Source organism: Grammomys surdaster, unplaced genomic scaffold, assembly GCF_004785775.1.
Source record: "Grammomys surdaster isolate TR1022 unplaced genomic scaffold, NIH_TR_1.0 67, whole genome shotgun sequence".
In the NCBI taxonomy this organism is placed as follows: Eukaryota; Metazoa; Chordata; class Mammalia; order Rodentia; family Muridae; genus Grammomys; species Grammomys surdaster.
The window spans coordinates 8,024,658-8,047,749 of record NW_021604569.1 but is presented as its reverse complement, the minus strand read 5'-3'; the positions used below and the strand labels follow the sequence as shown (position 1 = coordinate 8,047,749).

General features: G+C 36.5%; 1 protein-coding gene across 5 annotated transcripts in view; it reads right to left on the bottom strand.

Annotated features, from left to right (window-relative positions):
• Window positions 1-23,092, bottom strand: part of Ehbp1 (EH domain binding protein 1) — a 269,903-nt gene that overhangs the window by 116,620 nt on the left and 130,191 nt on the right. For 3 of the 5 annotated variants that reach the window (XR_003712756.1, XM_028778114.1, XM_028778121.1), the window contains exons 8-9: window positions 21,986-22,223; window positions 13,520-13,730 (exon numbers count right to left, since the gene is read on the bottom strand). Coding sequence is in view for 4 of the 5 variants with exons in the window: in XM_028778114.1 (XP_028633947.1) it covers window positions 13,520-13,730; window positions 21,986-22,223 (449 nt within the window). In the remaining variant the exon portion in view is untranslated. The remainder of the gene's footprint in view (window positions 1-13,519; window positions 13,731-21,985; window positions 22,224-23,092) is intronic. The other 2 variants (XM_028778127.1, XM_028778141.1) reach the window with 1 other exon arrangement.

Below are 23,092 nucleotides of genomic sequence, written 5' to 3'. Positions count from 1 at the left end.
CAGGCGGATTTCTGAGTTCGAGGCCAGCCTGGTCCACAGAGTGAGTTCCAGGACAGCCAGGGCTACACAAAAAAACCCTGTCTCGAAAAACCAAAAAAAAAAAAAAAAAAAAAAAACCAACCAAACAAAAAACACAACAAAAAACCTTAATACTACACTTAACATGAACATTTGGTGTTTTCCACTGAAGCATGGGAACCACAGGAAGCATGCCATTACCACTTACCTAGTATTATACACAAGGTTCTGAGCAGTGCCATAAAGTAAAGAAATGAAATACAACTTGCTCATAGTGAAAGATATAAAATGTTATTCATTTGTAGCATTGATGATTTATCTGTAAAAAATTTCTAGAATTTACAAAAATATTACTAGAACTATTAAGTGTTATAAAGTTGTGGGACAAAATTTAAACAAACAATGTCAATATTTGGATTGGGGTAGAGCCTTACATTAGAGACCTGGCCTAGCATGTACAAGATGTTGGGTTTAATCCAGAACATTGAAAAAATAAAATCAATGTATACCTATATAATGCTAACAACTGAAAGTTAAATTCTTTAAACTACTTCTTACTTAGGAGAATGGAATATATATACTTTCCCCATTCTTCCTTCTCACTACAATTTCAGCTCTAGAATATACAGAAGATGTAAAGAGAGCACGGAAGTGGAGATAAGGGAAATTTCTAAATGTTTCAGGACTCAAAGAGTAAGACACGCTTGTTGGATTTTCTTTCTAAGCTGGCAAATAAGGAATGCTAGTGTACAGAAAATTTAAAATCTCAACTAGATATAGATATTGAAACATAAAAAAGGTAGCCTAGGCAAGTCACAGAACTTGAGCAGGCTAGCCAAACCATCTATCATTGTGAGGTGCTGCTAGCCTTGTACTTAAGTGTTTAATGTTTCATCCTAAAAACATTCATATATATTAGTTCTAAAAGCAATTTCTCAACAGACAAGCCAATTTATCACAAAGTTTCTTGAAATAAGTAGTATATTACTTATGTTAAGGAGGAAAAGAAATAGAGAATAGTCATTGAATGCTAGCCTACAGATATAATGCCAGCACTGGGGAGATAGTTGGAGGAGGTCTAAGGCAGAGACTAGACAGAGAGCTGCATGGTGAACCCTTATATCTAAAGACAACAAATGAAATTCACATGCAAAATTTTCATCTGTGCTGGCCAGAATGAGCAGCACACTTTCCAAGGCTGAAAGAATAGCTATCTTGGGATTGTATGCCCAGCAAGAGTATCCCTCAAGAACAAAGGGGAATCTAGGAAATCTTCAGAAGAAAGAAAACTAAGAGTATTTTAGCAGATTTACTCAAGAAACAAACAAACAAGGAAACAAATCTTGCTAGGTAACTGAGGGTGACCATGGACTCCCCATCTTCCTGCCTAAACACTAGGATTGCAGACATTCGCCATTACACTGATTTATTAATGTTAGAAAACTGAATAGATGCAACCATCCCATTCTTTAGTTTCCTCATAACTTTCCTCCAATAAAATCTCTAAATTACTTTCAGTTACTCACATCTGAAGCATAAAATCATTGCTTTGTTTTAAGTGCTTCTTTATGCATCCTGCTTCTTTTTTACAGCTCAGAGATTACTCATTACCACAAAGTACAATAGCTCACTTGGAGGATTCACATGATCAAGAGCCGGAGCACACTGGTGCCAAGCCAGCCAGTAAATCCACGATGCATACAACAGACACCACGCATTAGATGTGGTTTTAAATGAAATCATCTGAAAATTGAATCTATGACAAATTAATATTCTTTTGTAAAGAACTAATTTCATTTTTTACATGCAATTAAGCAAAATATAATGAGGAAGGTGATTTTTTTCCTTAAGTGCTTTACATTTTACACATAATAACCAGAAAGTATCATGATCCCGCTATGCACACTGTTATTTTGGAGACATCACTGGTTATTATTTTTTATTCAGAACCAAATAAAAAGTTTTTGGAACAAGCATTGCTTCAAGTATTTTAGTTTCAAGTAAAGCAAATGCAATGAGTAAAAACCAAACCTTTACAAGCCTTTGTAAATATCACCTAATGGTGGTTCTTTCTTATAGCACACAGTTTGCACCCATATTTTTTTTGAGAGCATATGTACATATTTTAAAACTATAACTTTGGGATATAAAAGGAAAATAGTTCAATAAACAGTTTACTTAAAGAACAATGCCTTAAAACCTGAAAATGACCTGCAGGCTTGCTTTACTGGGGCCTGCCCTCCACATATTTTATATTTTACAAAGTAGCCTTTTCTTTTTCTTTTCTCTTCCACTCTAACTTGGATACACCCTGAAGCAATAATGTGTCAGCAAAAGTCCCAAAGTTAAATAGAATTACATGTGCTGCTTTTTTTCAATTGGGGAAAATCTATGACTTTCTCTTATTTCATGTTATTCAGTCAGGAACCATCCTGAATTCAATAAACAGAGGAGCCCATGGAGACGCACTTTTAAGACAAAAGTTTTAAATGTTGCTATAAATCACATGACTAACACGCCCCTAATATGAATTGTACTACTTCACTTCTCTTCACTCATGCATTAAACACACTATCACTACAGCTGGCAACATCATAACAACTACAAGGACCTGGGTTATTGGTGATCTAGTACTGCTTTTTTCTTGCTAAACACTGATTTTTATGCTACTAATCACCATCAACTCAGAGGATCTATTGTTGATATTCCTCCACAGGATAGCATCCCTAATTCTTTTAAATCTAAGAATCTGTTTAGAAAAAAAAATCCTAGATTATCGTAGCCCACTAAAAAAAGAAAGTTTCCAATTCCAATAAAGAGCAAAACAGACAGTTTGGGATTTGAACAGATCTGGTTATTAAGTGCTTATGGCATTGGCCCTTTTCTTTACGCTAAATATAGCTTAAATCTATAATTTATTGCCACCCATATATTTCTGACACAACCTAGAAGACATTACCAGGAAGATTAAAGTAAGAACTAAAGTACATTTAAGTATAAAGATTTATGAGGTGAAGATAATGATTTTTTAAATGCCCATAACTCACTACAACTTGAATAAGGAAACATTTACTTACACATACTTATGTCCAGATTAAAAATGAGGCCTGCTAATTTAAAATGGGTACACTCTATTAGTTTTACAGAATCAAGGCTGGTCTTTTATTTTTATGGCTTAATGGGAAAGGAAATTTTTCTCTAAGGCATGGTGCTGTTGGACTTACCCCTGCTTCTCAGTGGAAAGCAAAGGGAAGGACAAGATTTCAGGGAAACCGCTGGGCTATGTATAAGACCTGCCTGCATCTGACTCTACCTTGCCACAGTCTGGTTATGTAAAATGATGTAGTACAACAGATGTAGTTCTCACAACATCTTAAAGGATAGCTTGTGTTGGGAGTAAAACAGGAGGTCAAATGTAAATCAATTGATAGGCTTTCGTTAGAATATTTTATTATAACTTCTCAAATCCAGATAGACAACATTCTAGGTACTATTTAGAGAATTTCAAAAGACAAAAATGGGAAGTGAACTGCCCCATCCATCCACTTTGCTCACTTAATTACATTTTCTGAAATCACAATGGTTGAATAAATATTTAGCTTCATTCTTTCATGTTTCTTGTTTTGGTGGTAGCTTAACAGACTGAGTTATCTGGTCCTTAATTTTTTAACCTATTACTCATTGAATTATAGAGTCCCTTAATACAAACAAATTTATTATTTTACAGCTTTTGGAATCTACTTTTGTAAGTAGAAGGGACTGTTGTTACTGTTTGTTTTTGGAACTCTGATAGTGCCGATTGTTAACCTAACAGTATCTGGTCTCACCCAGGAGATAGGCTTTTAGGCAAATCTGTGAGGCATTACTTTGATTAGGTTAGCTTCTGGCCATGTCTATGGTACCACCTATTTGGAAGGCCATTGATGGTAACTATTAAAATTATAGAACTTTAAAGTTTGATCCATTTTAGGGAAAGGAAACATCCAATATATATAAAATGTGCAAGCTTACTCGTCTCTGCACTGTTCCTAACAACAAAAGCCTGGCACCACACCTGCCCCTAACTGGCTATGGAAATCACAGTGCATCTACTTATTGAAGATGGACATGGCGTAAGGAAGCTGCTCATATACTAGACGAAAATTTGATAGGGTGACTTTTAAGTAAAGTGAAGGCCAAAATAGTGTTCAGAGGCTGTTACAACCTTGAGGACAAAGGGAACGGCAAGAATAAGCATTTGGACCTACCTGTTCTATATGTATGAATCCCACCAGGACAAGAAGCTAACACAAGTTGTTATTGTGAAGTAGGCAAAAGAGTGAAGTGAAATTGGAGCAGCAACTGAGACTCCTCCAGTGAGTACCTCTCCATAACTATTTAGAATTTTTTGAGCCATGCTAACATATCTAAACAATTCTAGGAAAATTGCTCATACAGGAAACCCAGGAGCATTAACTGCTGCTGCATGAGTGGTGAGAAGATAAAACCAACCACTGGGTTGGCAAGATGGAGTCATCTTAATAGAGAGGTTTCAATACACAGGTAAAAGAAAAATCTAGTCTAGACTCTACAAAGGTTGGTTTTCTTCTGAAATGTGCAGCCTTACAGCAAATCTGCAAGCTAATTAGTTAGGTGTAGTGTCAAAACAACAGCAGCTGATACAGAATGCAGAGGGAGAAGAGTCTGTGGGTAGACTAGAGATAGAGGTTTGATGCATACATAGGTTGGATAAAAGCAAGAATACTTCCTTTATTGTAGTAGAGGGCAAAAAGTAAAAATCATGTTGGTTTTCTTCAACACATACACACACACACACAGAGAGGCATGCATTCAGTAAGCTTTTGCTACATACGAGTTTAACGTTAACAATGTTACAACTCCCAGGAGCCTTCGTGACCAGGCAGTAGCTATCTTGTACTTCTTCATAGGGCTCTGCTCTTGCCCACTGAGTTGTAGTGGCTTTTGAGTTCTCCACCATGAGCAGTTATTTCTACTTCCAGGCCTTCATACATAGCACTGATCCCACTGTTGCCTCCCCACCATCTTCTAATGGGCCGACAACACTCTTCTAGTCACTGCCTGGCATTTTCCTCCAATAGTACTAGATGGGTTGTTTCGTTTTGTGTATTTGTGGATTCACTTTGTGGTAACCTTAGGAAGCTAGAAATGCTGACTTTTATACCCAGCATTTAATGCAACACCTGGCATATTGTGGGTACTCCATAATTTTCAGTGATAGTAAAAACTTCAGAGTACTAAATTTACTATTGTTAATATCTTTAAGCATATGGCTCAATATTTAAAACATTTTTGAACAAGTAAACACAATAATCAAATTAACTTCAAACAGAAAACTCCTGAATCATTCTTGATTCTTATTCTCTCCCTTGTCCTTCCAAATTATTCTGCTTATTTGTTTTTATTAACTTTTATTTTATTAATAAAATAAAAATCTTATTTTTATTAATAAATTTATTCATTTTATTAATAATATTTATTTATATGTGTTTATTAATAACATTTATTCTTTCCTTCCATCTATACCACATTTTGTGTTGACACAGGGTTCCACATATCTTAGGGAGACCTTGAACTTGTTAAATAACCTTAAACTTGGATCTGTCTGTCTCCTGAGATTGGGGTCACAAGACACACTCAAGGTCCCAGTTCATACAGTGCTGGAGATCAAACTCGGAGCTTCAAACATGTGATTCAGGCATCCTACCAACTGAGCAAAGTGCCCAGTCTGTCTTTACTGTGCTGCTCCATGGGTTCCTGTGATTTCTGGCCTGAAATACTACTCAAATCTCCTGTCTCTATCCCATATTCAGTGTCTTCGCTATTTTTATATTTTTGTCTTTAAAGTTCTCATTCAGCTGAAATATGATCACGTTTTTTTATCTATCAAAAAGACACCAAAGATGGGCAAGGCTGAACCTGAAAATGAACTGGGAGAGCCGCAGCTCCAGAGGCACAGCTCTCATAAATTCTCTGTGGCCTCAGGTGACAAAGTGAACCATCAGGGTGAAGACCTGAAGCCAAGGACAGACAGGGAAAGGAGGAGGAAGACAGCAGCAGAGCTACAAATGGCCAGCCAGTTTGTTCTGAAAGTGTTAGCTGTATCTGAGGGGTGCTCAAGGCCCACTCTGCTTCTACAGTGGTAATGACAGATTTTTACACTCAGTAACATTCAACTCACTGTGCGGCTCTATAAATTTACAAAACTACACACTTGTATAATCTCTACTATAGTCAGGCTGAAGAAGGACCTCCTCTCAATAATTCAAGTTGTGAGTACACGGAACAACATACTGCTTTCCAATTTGAATGAAAGACAAAAATCTGGTATTAGCCACTAAGTTAGATGAGGTAAGTCTTTGTTGTTTCCTTGGGAAATTTTACTATAAATTAATACAAATAAGGCATTTAAAACACCTGTGATTCCAGCATCCCAGAGGCCAACGAGGGAAGATCACAAGTTTTAGAACATTCTGAACTATATAGTGAGACTGTCTCCGAAAAAAAAGTAAACAAATAAAGTAAAAAACAAACCCCAAAAACCTTAAAAAGCAAATGTTAAAAAGAAAAAGAAAATTCCAGCTGAAAGGAATCAGGAAGAGCTAAAGACACATGCCAATGAGTCTGCACCGCAGTAGTGTTGGGTAAAAATGGTAGAAAAATTGGCTCAGAACTTTTATTAAAATTATTCTATATTAACCTCTAAGAATTTGAAAATTATATATATAGTATACATAAGCAATCATCCTGAGTTTGAAAAGCAGTTTAAGTATGAAAATGGTCCCTAACTGTGGAATTTTACACTTAAATATATCTATATTTACTGTAAAGTAATGCCAAAAATTTATTTGTAAAAGTCAAATATGTTAAAATTTATATTCTGAAAAAAATGATTAATTTATTCATATATATTTTCAGTTTGGTGTCATTCTCACTAAGATTATTATTAGAGAGCTTTATCTCACTTTAATTTTCAAAATAAAAAATTTAAAGGATGGAAAGATTCCTGGTTGAGATCTAACGAAATGATCTGGCTACAAGCAGGTTTGCAAAGAAAATACCCACACATCATTAATGATAATAGCATTAGTAGAGCCAGCATGCAGTGTATGCACTATTAATCCTCAGATTACACCTCCTGATCCAGGTATTAGAGGTCATATGTTCTACAGCAGCTTGGCTGTCTCTACATAAGATGGGTAAGAATACCTATTACTAGTGAAGCTATGTCCCAACCTCTTGTTTAAAGCCGTGACTACAGACAGTAACAGGACTACATTGTCATTTTATGATACCTAGTCATTCCATTAGCTCAAATTGTACCGTGATTCTTTTTCCAAGTTTATGGATGTCAGGCTGTGCTTCAAGCCTCACAAGTTAGGACTTATTTAAAACAAACAAACAAACAAACCAAGACTAAACAAGAATTGAACTTAAATGTGAAACATTAGTCCTTTGCAGAAATGACTCCAAGAGCTCACATTTACTGCAAATATTTTCCTCATCAATATATCAAGTAGTGAACCTTAAAATTTTTCATTGAATTTATAATTCATATTGTTATAGTTTACTGTTGACCCACAGGTTACTAAGGATGTAAATATTTAAATAGATAGATTTGTCTTTATTACTGTTTGTTACTAATTTCAAGCCTACTGTGCTACAAGTAGATTTCAGGATTAACTTTGAACATGTGTCTAACAGCCTAAGGCAGGACTGCCATCAACTCTGTGCTACCGAATACAGCATTCTAGGAAGTCAGAACTATTAACTGCATCTCTCTGGCCTGCAGCCTCCTTTATTGTTGGGAACAGTGGTTGGAGACGTGGCTCAGAGGGGAAGAGTCAGTGCTGTAGGAGACCTGAGTGCAGTTCCTAGAACCCACTCAGGGGGCCTGCAACCTGTACCTCCAGCTCCAGGGGGACCTGACCTTTCTGGATTCATCAGGCATGCACACTCACAGGCACATACCCACCCACAGAAATGCAATTAAAAATAAAATGATGTAAAAAGTTATCTTCCTGATGTATTGAACTGTTTATCATGATAAAGTGACTATCTTTATTCCTAATAATGCATTTAACTTTAAAACCTATTGTGTTTTATTGCATTAATATGGCTTTCCAGACTAGTTTTCTTAGTGTCTTCATTAAAACAAACAAACAAACCTCTTTCTACAGTTTTTTAACTTTTCATATATCCTTGTTTTAGATGCATATTTTAAAAAAATTTTATCAGTACTTTTAGTGTAATGTTCAATCTATTTATATATAATCAATTAATTACTGAGTTTAAAATGCTATATTATATAACTTTCTCAATAAGTTCATCTATTCTATGTCATTTCACCCATTTAGGGAGCTATTTATTATACTTTAAAAAAAAAACTACGCTCCATTCTGTCTTCTATGTAAAAGTTATATATTATGTTCTTACCTCTTAATGCTACCCTAAAACTAACAACACATTTAACTAACTAACATCTAACTAAACTAGCAACTGCTATCATTATCTTACTTCTCAGTGATGCATGGCCCTTAGAGTATTAGCATTGGGTAATACTGTTCACTTAGAATGAGCCACTTTGACACTGTGGAATGGTCCTTCCTTGAACTTCTAATTTATTCATTCTGAATATTTTCCTTCTGTTTAAATTATGATTTAAAATTTTCTTTAGCGGGAATCTATGGTCACAAATTATCTGGAAAAAAACACCACCCCTCACTATTTAGAGATGATTTCACTGGACATACAGGTATACACGGGCATATGGAAAATGACCATTGAATTGTCTCTTCTGGTTCCACAGATGCTGCTCAGAGCTAGCATCAAGTCATGCTGCCTTTCCTACTTTTAGACTGGAAGGTTTTACCAATCAAGCTGCTCCTGAATTTATTCTATTCTGACTGACATTTGTTAAGGTTCCTGAATCAAGAGCCCACCATCTCTCATCAGTTTAGAAGAGTTATTTGTGCCTTAATATCATTTTTCTTCTACTCTGCTCTCTTAGATTGTTTAGAATTGGAGGCAGTAAGATGGTTCGGTGCAAGCTTCATGACCTGAGCTGTGTCTAGAACCCATGTAAAGACAGTGAGACTTGACCATTCGCAGGAGCGTGCGCGCAAACACACACACACACACACACACACACACACACACACACACACACACCACAAAACCAGGAATTTTCCCATGAAACATCACCCTGCTTCACAAGTTCTCAGCATTTTCCAATCCTGTTTTGTCATTCTTTCCAAGTATGACTCCTGCTCCCCAGTTTTCTTCTAGAACATTTCAGAGCAAATTCCAGAATCCTATCATTTCAATAGTAAATAATGTACTTCTCAGAGATAAGTATTTCTTCATTTTTGTCAAGCTAGACATTTGTTGAATGAAATCCATTCAACTCTCCTGGAGGAATTCTCCCATTCTAATTATGTATTTCTCCACTCACCAATATTTCTAGCAAACTAGCAGTTAGCTATCCCAACCAGTGGCTTGACTAAAACCTAGTTTGACTCTTTGGTGACTTGCAGGTGGTTATGCACTCACTGCCTATTATGAGAGGCTAGAAGAAAGAAAATGAGTGCTTCTCCAATTTTTAATGATTTTCAGACTGATGATGTTGGTTGCTTACTGGCATGCAAACACATTGGTATGTTTTAAATTTTCAGCCTGATAGGTTTAACAGTCATGCTAATTAGTGTTAGAGACATTTCATCAGGAATTATGAAGCAGTAAGTTTTCTAAAAAAGTAATTTTTCTATATTTCACAGTCAGAATCCTTGTATCTGGGAAAAAACCTCCCTTGGAAACTACTTAATTATCTTGAAATATAGTTAGCAAAAGAAAGTCAAGATAAATAGCTTCTTCTTTTCCTTTATTTATTTAATATGGTAAGTAAGCTAAGGTCCTATTAACCACCAAAGGCAATTTTTATACTACCATAAATTCATGAATTTTGATATATTTGATATTTTAAATCCTTTCAGATACTTACTTTTAGTTCTGTAAATATGCCTCCTTGTTTTCAAAACTTAATGTTATAAAAGTTATTAAACAGTTTTCTTTATAGTAATATGCACACACTTGAAAGTCAAGTACATGATTCAATCTAGGTTGAACTCTCAACCTACTCAAGCCTTTCTCCAGGAAGACCATATAAATTCTGTTTCTTTGATCAATTGTTTTCCTACCTGTTGTCAAATGTGTAATGCCTACAAAAAGAATTAATGTCCTGATTCTACCTTGATCTTTTAAATTTTTCCTTCTAAAATTTCAATATCATTTTTCACCTCAAATTCTAAGGAAAAGTTCTCAAGTTTGATGTGTACATCACTGACAGCAGTAATATAAAGGCAGAATGTCTGTCGAGTGGGGGAATATCACACGTACTCAGAAGCTATTCTACCCAAGCTACAACTATATCATCTCTTCAGGTACATCATTAGCTGTCTACAACTTTAAGGATGTTTCTTTGCATCTATGAACTCTTTCTATTCTTAAATTGTTATATTTTTCACAAATTAAGAACAAACTTTCAGAAAAGTTATTATATAATAAAGACCCTTTTATCCTTTATCTAGATTCAAACAAAATTAATATTTTAACGTAGATCATTACTTCTTGGGATGCCTGCCTTTTTCATTTATTAATGCTCTCATCAATCAAATCACCCTAAAAATAATTACAATTTTTATTTTTGGTTTTCTTTTGTTCTGTATCATTTGCCTCATATGTTCCCACTATGTAGCTAACAAATGGTCAAGTGAATGCTACTTATGAGTGTTGGCAGGAATACTTTAGAGTGCATTACTGTTGATAACTAAACAAAGATTGGTCCCCATTTTAAAACCGTTTTCTTTGTGAAACTGAATCACTCAGTCATATGTCCTTACAGGACAGTAAGAATGAATGTCTCTTTAAGCATGAAGTATGTACTACCAACTTTTATGAACACTGTTTAGTGTGTCCACCTGTCATGTATGTACTTTTATGATCATCAAGGGTTTCTTCACCTTAGATTTTCCCTCTATTTCCTTGTTTGCCTGGCCCAAGGAGGGGCCTCTGCACTCTGTAATGGATCTTTTGCTTGGCGTGCTTGTTATACTGCAGGGTAATTTATCTGTGTTGGAGTTGGAAAGAGCCATGTCATCATTTGTGTAATCCCACACAAGTGCACCAGAAACAGCCCTCTTACTCCTGCAGTAAACAATGAGCTAATCAATGCCTTTCATATTCATCACCAATAGTGCACCCTAAAGTTGTCCTATCAACAGAATTAGTGCTATCTGCCGTTTCTCGTTAACTTTAATCTTTATCAGGCTCTTAGTAAATAGGTCGTAGTTGTCATTTAGCGCTGACACCTGTAAGGAATGAATTTACCTTATTCATATGCTTTTCATGTCAAGGACATTTTTGTATATAAAGAAAAAATAGTAATTCAATCTTCACTAGCCAGGAAACTATAAATATCTTAATTTGGTTCCTTTATTAGATCTAAAAGGACAACTTTGCACATTTTAAAATTGTTTTAAAAGACAGTATTTCTTTCTCTTGGAGCTTCTTTACAAAATTAGCACTTTTATCTTTGCACTGAACTCTGAAAAAAATCAGAGGAAAACAGACGTTCTTGACACGAGGTTGTAGGCTCTTTGAGCTTACAGGGTGTGCTAGTGCTGAGGAACAACAGGAACAACTGTCATACGTTCTAACTGGAGCTGGACATGGTGGCACCTGCATATAACCTAGCAATCAGGAGGCTGAAGCAGGAAGACCATGAGTTCAAAGACAGGCTGAGCTGAACTGTTGAGACCCTAAGCCAAAACATTAAATGTAATCAAACAAGACCCAGATGTGTACTACTCATGCTCCAGGACTTGAAGGCAGGTAGGGTAAGCAGGGTACCGGAGTGTGGGATTACAAGAGGCAGTTACAGATCCAGATGCAGAGGCCAAGTCCATACTTGCAGTATCTAACAGGAAGTGTTTTTGAGTTCTGTACCTTATCTTGTTCCTCTGAGCCACACAGTATTTATGCCCAAATACGAGTTAAAACTGATATCCATCCCTATGTGCCAGGGAGGTTTGGAGTGATGTCTCTAGATTTTTTCATTAATACAACTATGGTCTGAAAATTAACAGATCTTTCAACTTTAATAATGTCGGTTTATCTGAATTTTTAGAGGCTCTCATGTAGCTCAGGCTGGCTTCAAACTCACTAGTATCTACAAATGGTCTTGATTTCCTCATCTTCTACCTTTACCTCCTCAGTGACAAAACCACAGACAGACATGCATCTCCACTTATAGGTTTATAGGTTTATTCTTGTTCTTCTGTTTTGTTTTGAGTATGTGTGTGTGTGTGTGTGTTTGTGTTGGGGGAAGGTAACATTATTTGCCCTGTGCATATGTTCAAGGCAAATCCAAGGCAAAAGAACAGGTAGCACACACATGTATCCATGAGTGGCACTGAGGTAGGACACCCCAGTGAGTCTTAAAGCCAGATACCTCAAATGATGTATGGTCCCACACATCAGTCAGTAGAAATGCCAAGTTCTCATCTTGTCTACTGGTACCTTACCTTTGACCTGAGATGATCATGGCTATCTTGTTTTTCACATAACAATCTATGATAATGAGGTAATATGAACAATCAAACACTCATGGCCAAAAGTTATCTAAGAATGCTTGCCAAACTAACTTTTTGACCTTACACATGAAAGATTTATTCCTAACCAAACTGTTTTATATATTATTCCAATAATGCTTTACTTTTCCAAGAAGTTAATATACATTAAAATTTCTTTAAAAGAGATTGTAAACCCCAAATTTTAATATAAAAAATAGCAATATTGAAATTCCATACACTTTTTGATTGCTTTCCAGAGAGTATTATGTACTGCTGGCTGGCTGTTAATTCAGAGATCCCCTTGCCTCCACCTCCAGAATGATGGGATTAAAAGTGTGTTGCTACCATGCTAGGCTAATCTCCTTTTTGTTTTGTTTGGTGACAGAGCTTGACCCATTAGGCCAGGCTGGCTGGCCAGCAAGCCCCAGGCATGCACCTTGTCTCCATCTCTGCAGTGCTGAGATTAAAAATGTGCCACCAAACCCATCTTGTGTACAAACTCAAGTTCTCATGCTTGCACACCAGCGCTTTACTAAGTGAGCATCTTTCTAGTCCCAAATTTTACTTTTAAATCAGTAAAATGGCTTTTTAAAACCATATAACAATGGTTTTCATTAATCAGAATTAAACTGTATAAAAGAGTAAGCATCAATACATGTTTGTTTGCTTTTTAAGTTTCTTTTTTTTTTTTTAGAATTGTATATTGCATTTTTTAAAATTACTTTTATTTTTATACAGTCTAGTAGTTGTTACCCCCATCCGGGTCCTCCCTCCCACAGTTCCTCATTCCATTCGTCCTCCCCTGTCTCCAAGAGGATGTATCAATACATGTTTTTTCTAGTATGAAATCTTACCTTCGGTGAAGTAGAGAGATCTTTCCCAACAGAGACAACTGTGTTTTCATTTACTCCGGTCTTGGGTGCGAAGGCTGGTAGGGCTGGCGGGGCTGGCGGGGCCGGTGGGGCCGGGGCCCTTCTTTTCACTCTCCGTTCAGTTTCCCCTTCTTGAACTGTATTGACCAAATTATTTGGAGAAGTTGGCTTAGGCTCATAAAAAGGATTTGATCTAAATGAAAGAAAAATTATCATTAAATGTCTCTCAAAACTAGTTTATTTCCATATAAAGTAATTAAAAATATTCTGAAAATTGCTTTCTCAAATAAACTGAAACCAACGAAACCTAGAATTTTGAAATAATGACTTTTATCTTCTGATCCATTTTAATCCAGACTTAGAATAAATCTCTCTGTCTTAAAAGTACTGAAAAATAAGATAATGTTCAATTTCAACAACTGTTATGCAGAACCTTAGGAAACTGACATTTAATAATGGAGACTACATCTGTTATTGACATCCAAAAATAGTAACTAGAATAGAAATGAGGTTCTTGCTATTGTTTTATGTTGTGCTTGTTACTGTTTTACACTGTATTTGTTATTATTTTACATTGTACTTGCTACTGTTTTATGCTGTGCTTATTACTGTTTTATATTGTACTTATTGTTTTATACTGTACTTGCTGTTTTACACTATACTTGTTACTGTCTTATGCTGTACTTATTACTATTTTATAATGTACTTGTTACTGTTTCACACTGTACTTGCTACTGTTTTACAGTGTACCTGTTACTGTCTTATTCTGTACTTGTTACTGTTTTACACTGTGCTTTTTACTGTTTTATGCTGTACTTGCTATTGTTTTATGCTGTTCCTGTTATTGTTTTATGCTGTACTTGTTATTGTTTTATGCTGTACTTGTTAATGTTTTACCCTGTACTTGTTACTGTTTTACACTGTACTTGCTATTGTTTTACATTGTACTTGTTACTGTTTTAAGCTGTACTTGTAACTGTCTTATGCTGTACTTGTTACTGTTTTACGCTGTACTTGTTACTGTTTTACATGGTATTTGTTCCTGTCTCAATTGTCACCACTCCACAGTGGCCACTGGCTATTGAGCAGATCTGACACTTCTCATTCATGCACCTCACCCCCCTCCTTCCTTCACAATGAAGTCTGACAACCTATAAGGTTGAGATTGAGACACATGATAAGTTGAAACTAAAGAAGACAGTAATGCAAGAGAAAGATGCTTTACTGTCAAAAGAAATGACTGAACAGCTGAGGCCAGCTAGTCAATCACAAGGAAAAACACCATCAATATCCTCTGCACATTTCACAAGCAACACTGTCTGAGAGAGAGAGGAGAGGGAGAGAGAAGAAAGAGAGAGAGAAGAGAGAGAGACAGACAGAGACAGAGACAGAGACAGAGACAGAAAAACAGACAGACACTGGGATTTTGAAACCTCATATCCCACCACCAGTGATACACCTCTTCTAACACAGCTACAGCTTCTAATCCTTCTCACACACTTCCACTGACTAGGGACCAAGCATTCAAATATAAGCCTATGGAAGCCACTATCACAAATCACAACTCTGTAGGACACAAAGGGGTTGGGTCAGGTTTAAATGGCTGCGCTGCCCTTCTCACATCAAAGCATCAGATCTGCTAACAGAGAAGACCAGTCTTCATCCGCCAGTGTGGCGATCAGGGAAGGGAGAGAAGGCACATGCTGGAGGGAAATGCTGGTGGGATGTGCTTCAATCAAGACAGTCCAACGTGTACCTCAGCTAGTAAAAGGTAGTATGCCCAGAGCCCCATTTTTTGTTGTTGTTCAAATGATCTTAATTACTGTAATTTAAGAGTTTTAATAATTAAAAAAAAGGAGAAAATCAGCTGTTATCCCATGGGCCTGCCTTTGCATGTACCTTCCACTCCCCACCCCCTTTCCTTCTTTCAATCCACTCTCAGTTTTTTAATTATGTCATATTGTGATTATAAGAGGATGTGGAAAGTTTCTTTTCTGGTAGTGTTTATTTCGTGTTCTATTTGCAGAGGCAGTTCTTTTCCTAGATTTTGGGAATTTCTATGATTTTACTGAAACTACTTTTTATATCTTTGGTGTAAAATTATTCTCCTGTGCCGGTAATTCATAAATGTGATCTTTTTATATGTTCCAAATATTGTGTATGTTCTACTGATACATTTTATTAAATTTATCATTGAGCATAGGGGTGCAGAAGAGTTTGTCTATTTTGGTATTCTCTGTATCACTGAACAAAAAAGAATTTTTATCTTTGTACTATACACTTGTTAATGCACTTGCTATATCATTAACTATCTATCCACAAAAATAGTAAATAAGTAAAAAATATATTATAAATTTAAATGGCATTATTTGTTATTATTATTTATTCTTTGGAATTATAGAAAGATGACTAGTGTTGGTTAGCTCCAAAAAGGATAGACTAAAATATACTGAAAATACAAAACAAGGATATAATCAAATTTGTAATCTTGATATCTAGAAAATGTTTCACTGGAAAACAATTTAAATTAATTAAAATGGATGGGTAGCTGAATAAACTGAAGGAGGGGCTTCCTTGAAAAATAAAAACAACAGACATCATACCAGAAACTACAGCATATGGATCTTCAAAAGGTACTTCAGAAATGCTCTAAGCCTTATTAGCTTTCTTCTTGCCACATAAACTGGAAGAGCTGTCAAGCACATAGACACCTGAGAACTCTGGGCAGGTCCTTCATGTAAGGACACAAGCTAAAGAGCAGTGCAGGCACACACCTTCTCCAGGTGCTGACAGATGTGCTGGGGCACTGAAGACTGCTTCACACATCAAAGACTAGGCACTGTTTATTGGTACCTATACAAGTTTAGGTTGCAGGATACACGAAGGACTTGGGGATGGAAGATGAGTCACTGAAGCTTTTACTTGGTAAAAGGTCATAAGTTTATTACTGAGGTAATGATATAAAAATGGAAGTTCTGTGCCGCAGTATCATACCTACAAACTTTTGTAGAGAAAAGATGAGAAATAGCAAGAATTAATTAAATACTACCTAAGTTCTTCTGGGAGTTATACACTAGTGAAAGTGCAATGTTTAGAACTTCAGTTAACATTGTTTTTTGTTTTGTTTTAAAAGACTTTTTTATGGATTTCCATTGTTAACACTAGGTGACTGAGCAATTTAGAACACCTTTAAAAGGCTGACTTGGTCAAAAGGAAACACCTAGTGTTCCGACCTTAGTTTTTACAAAGGCAGTTAAAATGTTTAAGTAAACACTGCTGTCTCCTTAGTTTGTTAATAGGAGACAGCAGGGTGTGTATGCATGTGTTGTGTAATAGTCATGCATCTGGGAATGACTGAATACTTGCACTTAACGTTTGCATTTACACTCAAGTACTCTAGGTGTGTGGCTATTACTCAGCACCTACACCACCCATGAGAAAATTCATTTTGATCAGACATTAACTGTTCAAAGAAAACAAGTAGAATAACTTGAGCCAATGTTTGACTGGGTTTGAAAAAAGATGGTTTTTATGTTGTAACACTAAGTACTTAAGGAAGATACAGCTTTTCTAAAAATGTAGCCATGGGATCATAAAATATAGGTAAGACTCTCCTTCCCAGCCGTGTGTGTGAGTGTGTGTGTGTGTGCGCGCGCGTACCTCTGTGTATATGTGAATGGGTATATGTGCATTTGTGTGCGAACCAGTGTGTACATGTGTGTAAAAATCTATGTGGCCGTGTCTGTACATAGGAGGAAATGGTTTAGAAACATAGTAGGAGAGCATCATTAAAAAATCAGATTCCTATAAATAAAAGATAAAAATATCTATCTGGGTTCCCTGAGGGACAAGACTGACTGCATAGGGGTTGATGTCAAAAGTATCCCCTCTCCCGGAAAAAGACATCGGGACGGGTATGGCCCTCATGCCTCACTGGACAACGACAGGGGGACTGGAGCCATCACAAGGTCCCCTTCAAATACTGGAGGTCAGGCCTCTATCCCCGCCTTCGAAAGTTTAGAATTGCCACAGCCCTTCTATACTTAGAGAAGGGAGGAGATGTTAGGGGCAGCCCTGCTTATACACTGAAGGCCTAAAATCAGCCATAGGCCTAAAATCAGCAGTGGGCCTGTCATACATGTATACTAACACCAAGTCTTGGGTCTCAGTAGAAAAACATTGAAACATGGCTATAAGCTAATGTAAACAGGCAGCTTTTGTGGAAATTTACAAGCCTGAGTAGTCATAGACCTTGTAAATAGGTAGCCTTGGCAGATAATACCAAGTTAGATAAGGACAATCGAGTCATAGGCAGAGTCATAGTGACTTGTCCCCTGAACCTTCACGCAGCAGATACCCGGTTCTGAAGATATCTGTATTCCCCCTGAACACCCACACTCCAGTGTCATTCCCTTCCCCATATCCTGCCTTTCTATGTTTATAACCCTGTGTGAATGAATTATGATTTGAGAAAAAATAAATTATAAAAAAAAAGAAAAAAAGAAAAAAAAAATCCCACATAATGTGTTTATCTATTCTAAATAATGTTCAATCTATTCATCACTCAACAGATTACCTATCACACTAAAAACTACTTCTGTTTGACCACTTTATGTTGTTAGAGTATACTCAATAAAATTCATTTAGAAAAAAAAATTCTCTTAGCCTTTGACTTCCAGAACTTGCACCTGTGACCACAGCATTCCTTGTACCTCTGGACGTGGACTAGCCATGTTATAGGAAATCCCAAAGCTTCTAGCTTGTAGATGGTGTGGGTTTTTTGGACTCCATAATCATGTAGGCCAACTTTTCTCATCAATTAGGTTTCTCACGCCTCTGTCTCCCTCCTCTCCTTCCTCTTCCTTCCCTTTGTTCCTTCCCATCTCTTGAACTCTGATAGGGAACTACATCTGTAGATCATGTGGACAAGAGCCTGACCCAGGCTCCAGTCGTGACCATCTCATTACTCTGTTCTCAGGGGACAGATAGTGATCGTCTTTGTTCTAGTTTATTATTTCTTGTTTGTTCTCTTTTAGATACTTTTATAATTATTATTTTCTTTTTCAGTGCTGGAGCTCAAACCCATGACCTTGCACACATGTTGCTACTGAGTTACAATCTTATTCCCTTTAAATGATATACTTAAATGTTCATTTCTGGTTGTTGTCATTATAAATAAATGTAAACAAAATTTTATATTTATCTTTTATCCTGTAACCATGTTAGTTTAGTTTTCAATTCTGGGACCTTTGTGGAAACTCCTTGTGATTCTTTACACAAACAGTAATGATATCTGTTTAAAAAAAAATGAGATTTATTTCCAAGTCACAGTGTCTGGGAAGTTTATAATGAAAACACCCACATTTTTCCGTCCAGCTTCTACTTGGTGCCACTGTATATGTTAGGAGTTACATGTTATAAAACTAAAAATTTATTATTTAAGATCCAAACAATTTCCTTTTGAAGAAATTACAAAATAAGGTATAAAGTTTATACGTGTGTATATATTAACATGTTGTCCATCTTCAATGCCTTTCCTTCCTTTACAGTCATTCAGACTTCTAATTGATGACTCTTCTTACTGAAGATCTTTCTTTAAGCATCTTATCTTTCAGAGAAAATATGATGCCTACAAATCCTTTCAGCCCTGGGCGGGAAGAGAAATTTGTGTTGACAGGCTCCTGGATTTTAGTTTATTTATTTTTTCAGTAGTTAAAAAAAAAATTACCTCACTGTCTTCTGGTTTGAACTATTTTTCTTACCAGCCAACCACAGCTCCCAGGGTCTAAACCACCAGTCTGGGAGCACTTAGGGAGGGATCCATGGCTTCAGCTGTATATGTAAGAGCGGAGGGCCCTGCTGGGCATAGGTGGAAGAAGAGATCCTTGACCTCATGAAGGCTGGATGCCCCAGGGGGTGGGAGTTTGAGGATGGGGAGGTGGGAGTGGGGGGGTAGATAGGGGTTACATCCACAGAGAAGAAGGAGGAGGGGTGAGGGAATAGGGGGTTCCTGTGTGGGTGGGGGATGGGGTAAGGGGACAATATATGAAATGTAAATAAAACATCCAATAAAAAAAAAAGAATAAAAAAGAAGCCTTTCTCCATATTTCTTGTACCTGGGGCTCATTCAGCTTCTAGGACTTGTAGGGAGAAGTGTGTGTGTGTGTGTGTGTGTGTGTGTGTACACATATATGTGTCTGTACACGTGTTCGTACATGTAAGTATATATAGACACACACACACACACACACACACACATCTGTGTTTCCTTATATTCCTTTCACCCTCTCCTTTTGCTTTCTAAAGTTCCAGTTACATGTTTTGCTAATTGAAGGTATCTAGAAGTTCAGTGGTCCTTACTCTTTTTCTCTCCCCTGTAATCAGAATAATTTCAATGGCTATGTTTTCAGGTTTGCCAGACTTTCTTTTCTGCAGTATCATTTAATGTTACCTCCACCCACTTCACATACATTGTATCTCTCACCCTCTCTTTAGACACATTGTATTTCTTACTCTCCAACATGCACTTTAGACACATTGTATCTCTTACTCTCCTACACACTTTAGACACATTGTATCTCCCCCATCCTACTTTAGAGCATTGAATCTCTTACCACCAACACACACATTAGACACTTTGTATCTCTCATATCTGTAAGTTCAACTTGTATATCCCCCATCACTCATGTTCATGTGTTCCTTCTCAAACTTCTGAAATATATTTTTAATACTTTACTATACTTGTTAATTAGTTCCATTGCCTATCCCATCTCTACATCCATTGCTAATTACTTTATTTTCTTCTTATTAAAGTCAGACTTTCCTGTTTCTTTACTAGCCTGACAAATTTGTTTGTCAGAAAGCATGAAACTGTATCTCATGTCTTATGTTTTGAAAAACCTTTCTCTTTGCTTAGTGGAAAAACATACACTATACTCAATTTCAAAAAATTTTCCACAACTGTTCAGTGTGCTTCTTTATCATAGAAAAATCTACTCACATGTTTGCTCTAATCAGTACTCAACTAAAAAGGCAAGTAGAACCAATCTCTTTTTTCGGCTCAGTTTGCAGATTTTATCACCTTGGTTTGTCAACTCTACAAATCCAAATTATGTGTCCCCAATTGAGGGAGATTATTGTGGACTGTGTGAATTTTTTCTACCCCTAAAAGGCTGGAAAAATTTCTAAATATGAACTTGAAGAACAACACCTTTTTTCTTTCTGTTCTCTTGTGGATTATTATCCCTTGCAGTTTGTGTTCAATGTCTCAAAAGCACCGTTTCAAATATTTTATTCTATTTTTTTAGTTGCTCAAGGCCAGATGCTAAATACAGTCTGAGTTACTGTATTATGACTAAGAGTAAAGTTTAGTTGTTGCTCTTTAAGTGTACTCAAGGCCAAAAGCCATCAGCACGGGGCAACTCCAGATCATGATGTGAACATCTCCCTATTATCTCCACTGCAGACTTGAGCAAGACGGCAGCTCTTGAGCAAGATGGCAGCTCTTGAGCAAGATGGTAGCTCTGATCACATTGTGTTCACACTGAGCTTGTGATAGGCTCTTTTTAGAAATGTTGGGATTGTGCTGTTAAGTGTTTGAACAAATCTGCTGATCAAATCAGTATCATATATAACTCTATGGTTCCCACAACAGAATTGAAGTAAATGCCTACAATTTTCTATCAAAACTATCTAAATACCATTTATAAAAGAGTTTCAATGAGAAAACACAATTGGAATTCCAACTAGATTCTACAGTCTTCCATACTTGGTGTGTCACAGTGGGCAGACATACACTTTCATGAAAAAATAAAGGTTAAAAGTAAAAGGTTTCTGATGACCAGGAGGACTGTTGTAAGATGTTGTCTTCTGCAAACAGCAGGAGTGTTGGTTCCCCCTAACTCTCAACAACATTGTTGCCTGCACAAGAGCATGCCAGGAGACATTACAGCAAGGATGGAGGGCATGGAATGTTCATAAGCCCCACCCCAAACTGAAGAGCTACAGGCAGTCAACTGCAACAAAGGGAGGGAAAGGAGAGGGTTAATTTCCTTCTGACACAAGCCCTAAGAGGTTGTCCAAGCCTAAGTGACCAGCTATAAATTCATGTAGATACAGGCAGCACTAATCAGACCTGGTAAGTTGTTCTGGGTAATTATGAAAGAAACGAACATGAATTTGAGAAGTGAGTGACGGAAAAGGTAGAAATTATATAATACAGCATATTCATGTATGAAATCCTCAAAAAAAAAAAAAAGATAAAACAAAGAAACAGCACCTAACTAAAAAAGTATTCTCAAAAGAAGTTCTAGTAGCAGGGTGAGGTACATACTAAGTTACACAATGCATATAAACATTTTTAACCATCTAGGAATATTTCAGAAGCATTTCCGTAGGTTACTACATAGGCTAAGCTGTGATGATAGCTTAGTGAGTAAAGGTACTTACTCATCTAGCTCCTCTTCACTCTTCGAGCTATCAGCATAGAGGTACTTGCTCATGTCCACGGGCCTTAGGTTTTTTCTCCGTGTAGACTGAGGTGGAGAATCCTTTATCATTACAAAAGTTTCTGGTTCATCAAATGGGTTCAAATACTGTGGAGTCTGTACACCTTTAAAGGGATTACAGCTGTTATTATAAAAAGATTCTTCTGTTTTTTTAGGTGAAGTTGTTTCAGTGATTGGTTCTATAAAACAACAGCAAAAGACAGGTTAAACTAACAGCAAATGATATCCTCTATTTTTAAATGTTTTGAAAAGTAGACAGTCTTGAATTAATGAACTCCAAGGTTGAGAGTATAAAAGCAATAATAAAACATGACTATATTTCATTATAAAATATATCATGAAGAGCTAAGCCACCCTTATTAAGCTCAACAAAATAAAAATTGTAGGATTTTTGCCTCCTTCTTTAGGATGAGGACTCGTGAACGCCACCTCTCTACATTGTTCGTCCTGTGGCAGACTCTAAAAGATTGACTTTATTTTAAATTATGCATGCATGTGTATTTTGTATGTGCATGTGGATTGTGTATGTGCAAGTGCATTTCTGCACTTGAGTTATATCCTCTAAAGCTGAAGTTACAAGTGACTGTGAGCCTCCTGGGATGGGTGCTGAGATGAATGAGGGTCCTCTGTAAGAGCAGTGCATGCTCTAACCTTGGAACAGTAATTAATTTATAAACTACTTAATTTAATGAACTTAAACAAAATGGAGAGTAAAAGAGGAAGATATCTTTTCAGCCCTCCTCATGTGTCTCTTCTCTGAAGTGTCTAATATAGCATGATAGCATATAAACTTTAGACGTTTTAAACTACTTGGGAGTGCAGAATCACTGATTTTTAAAAGAACATAAAAGTGAATATAGTTATCAAAGCACATACTCTGGACTGTATACAACACATACTCACACATCACCGATGGGGAGGGCAGGGAGGGAGTGAAGCCAGGGCCTTGTGCGTTCTATCATTGAGCTATATTATATCCAGTTCTAACCTCAACTTTTTAGAGCCAATAGACTTGAACCTAATTAATAAGAATAGCATAAGGAAATTC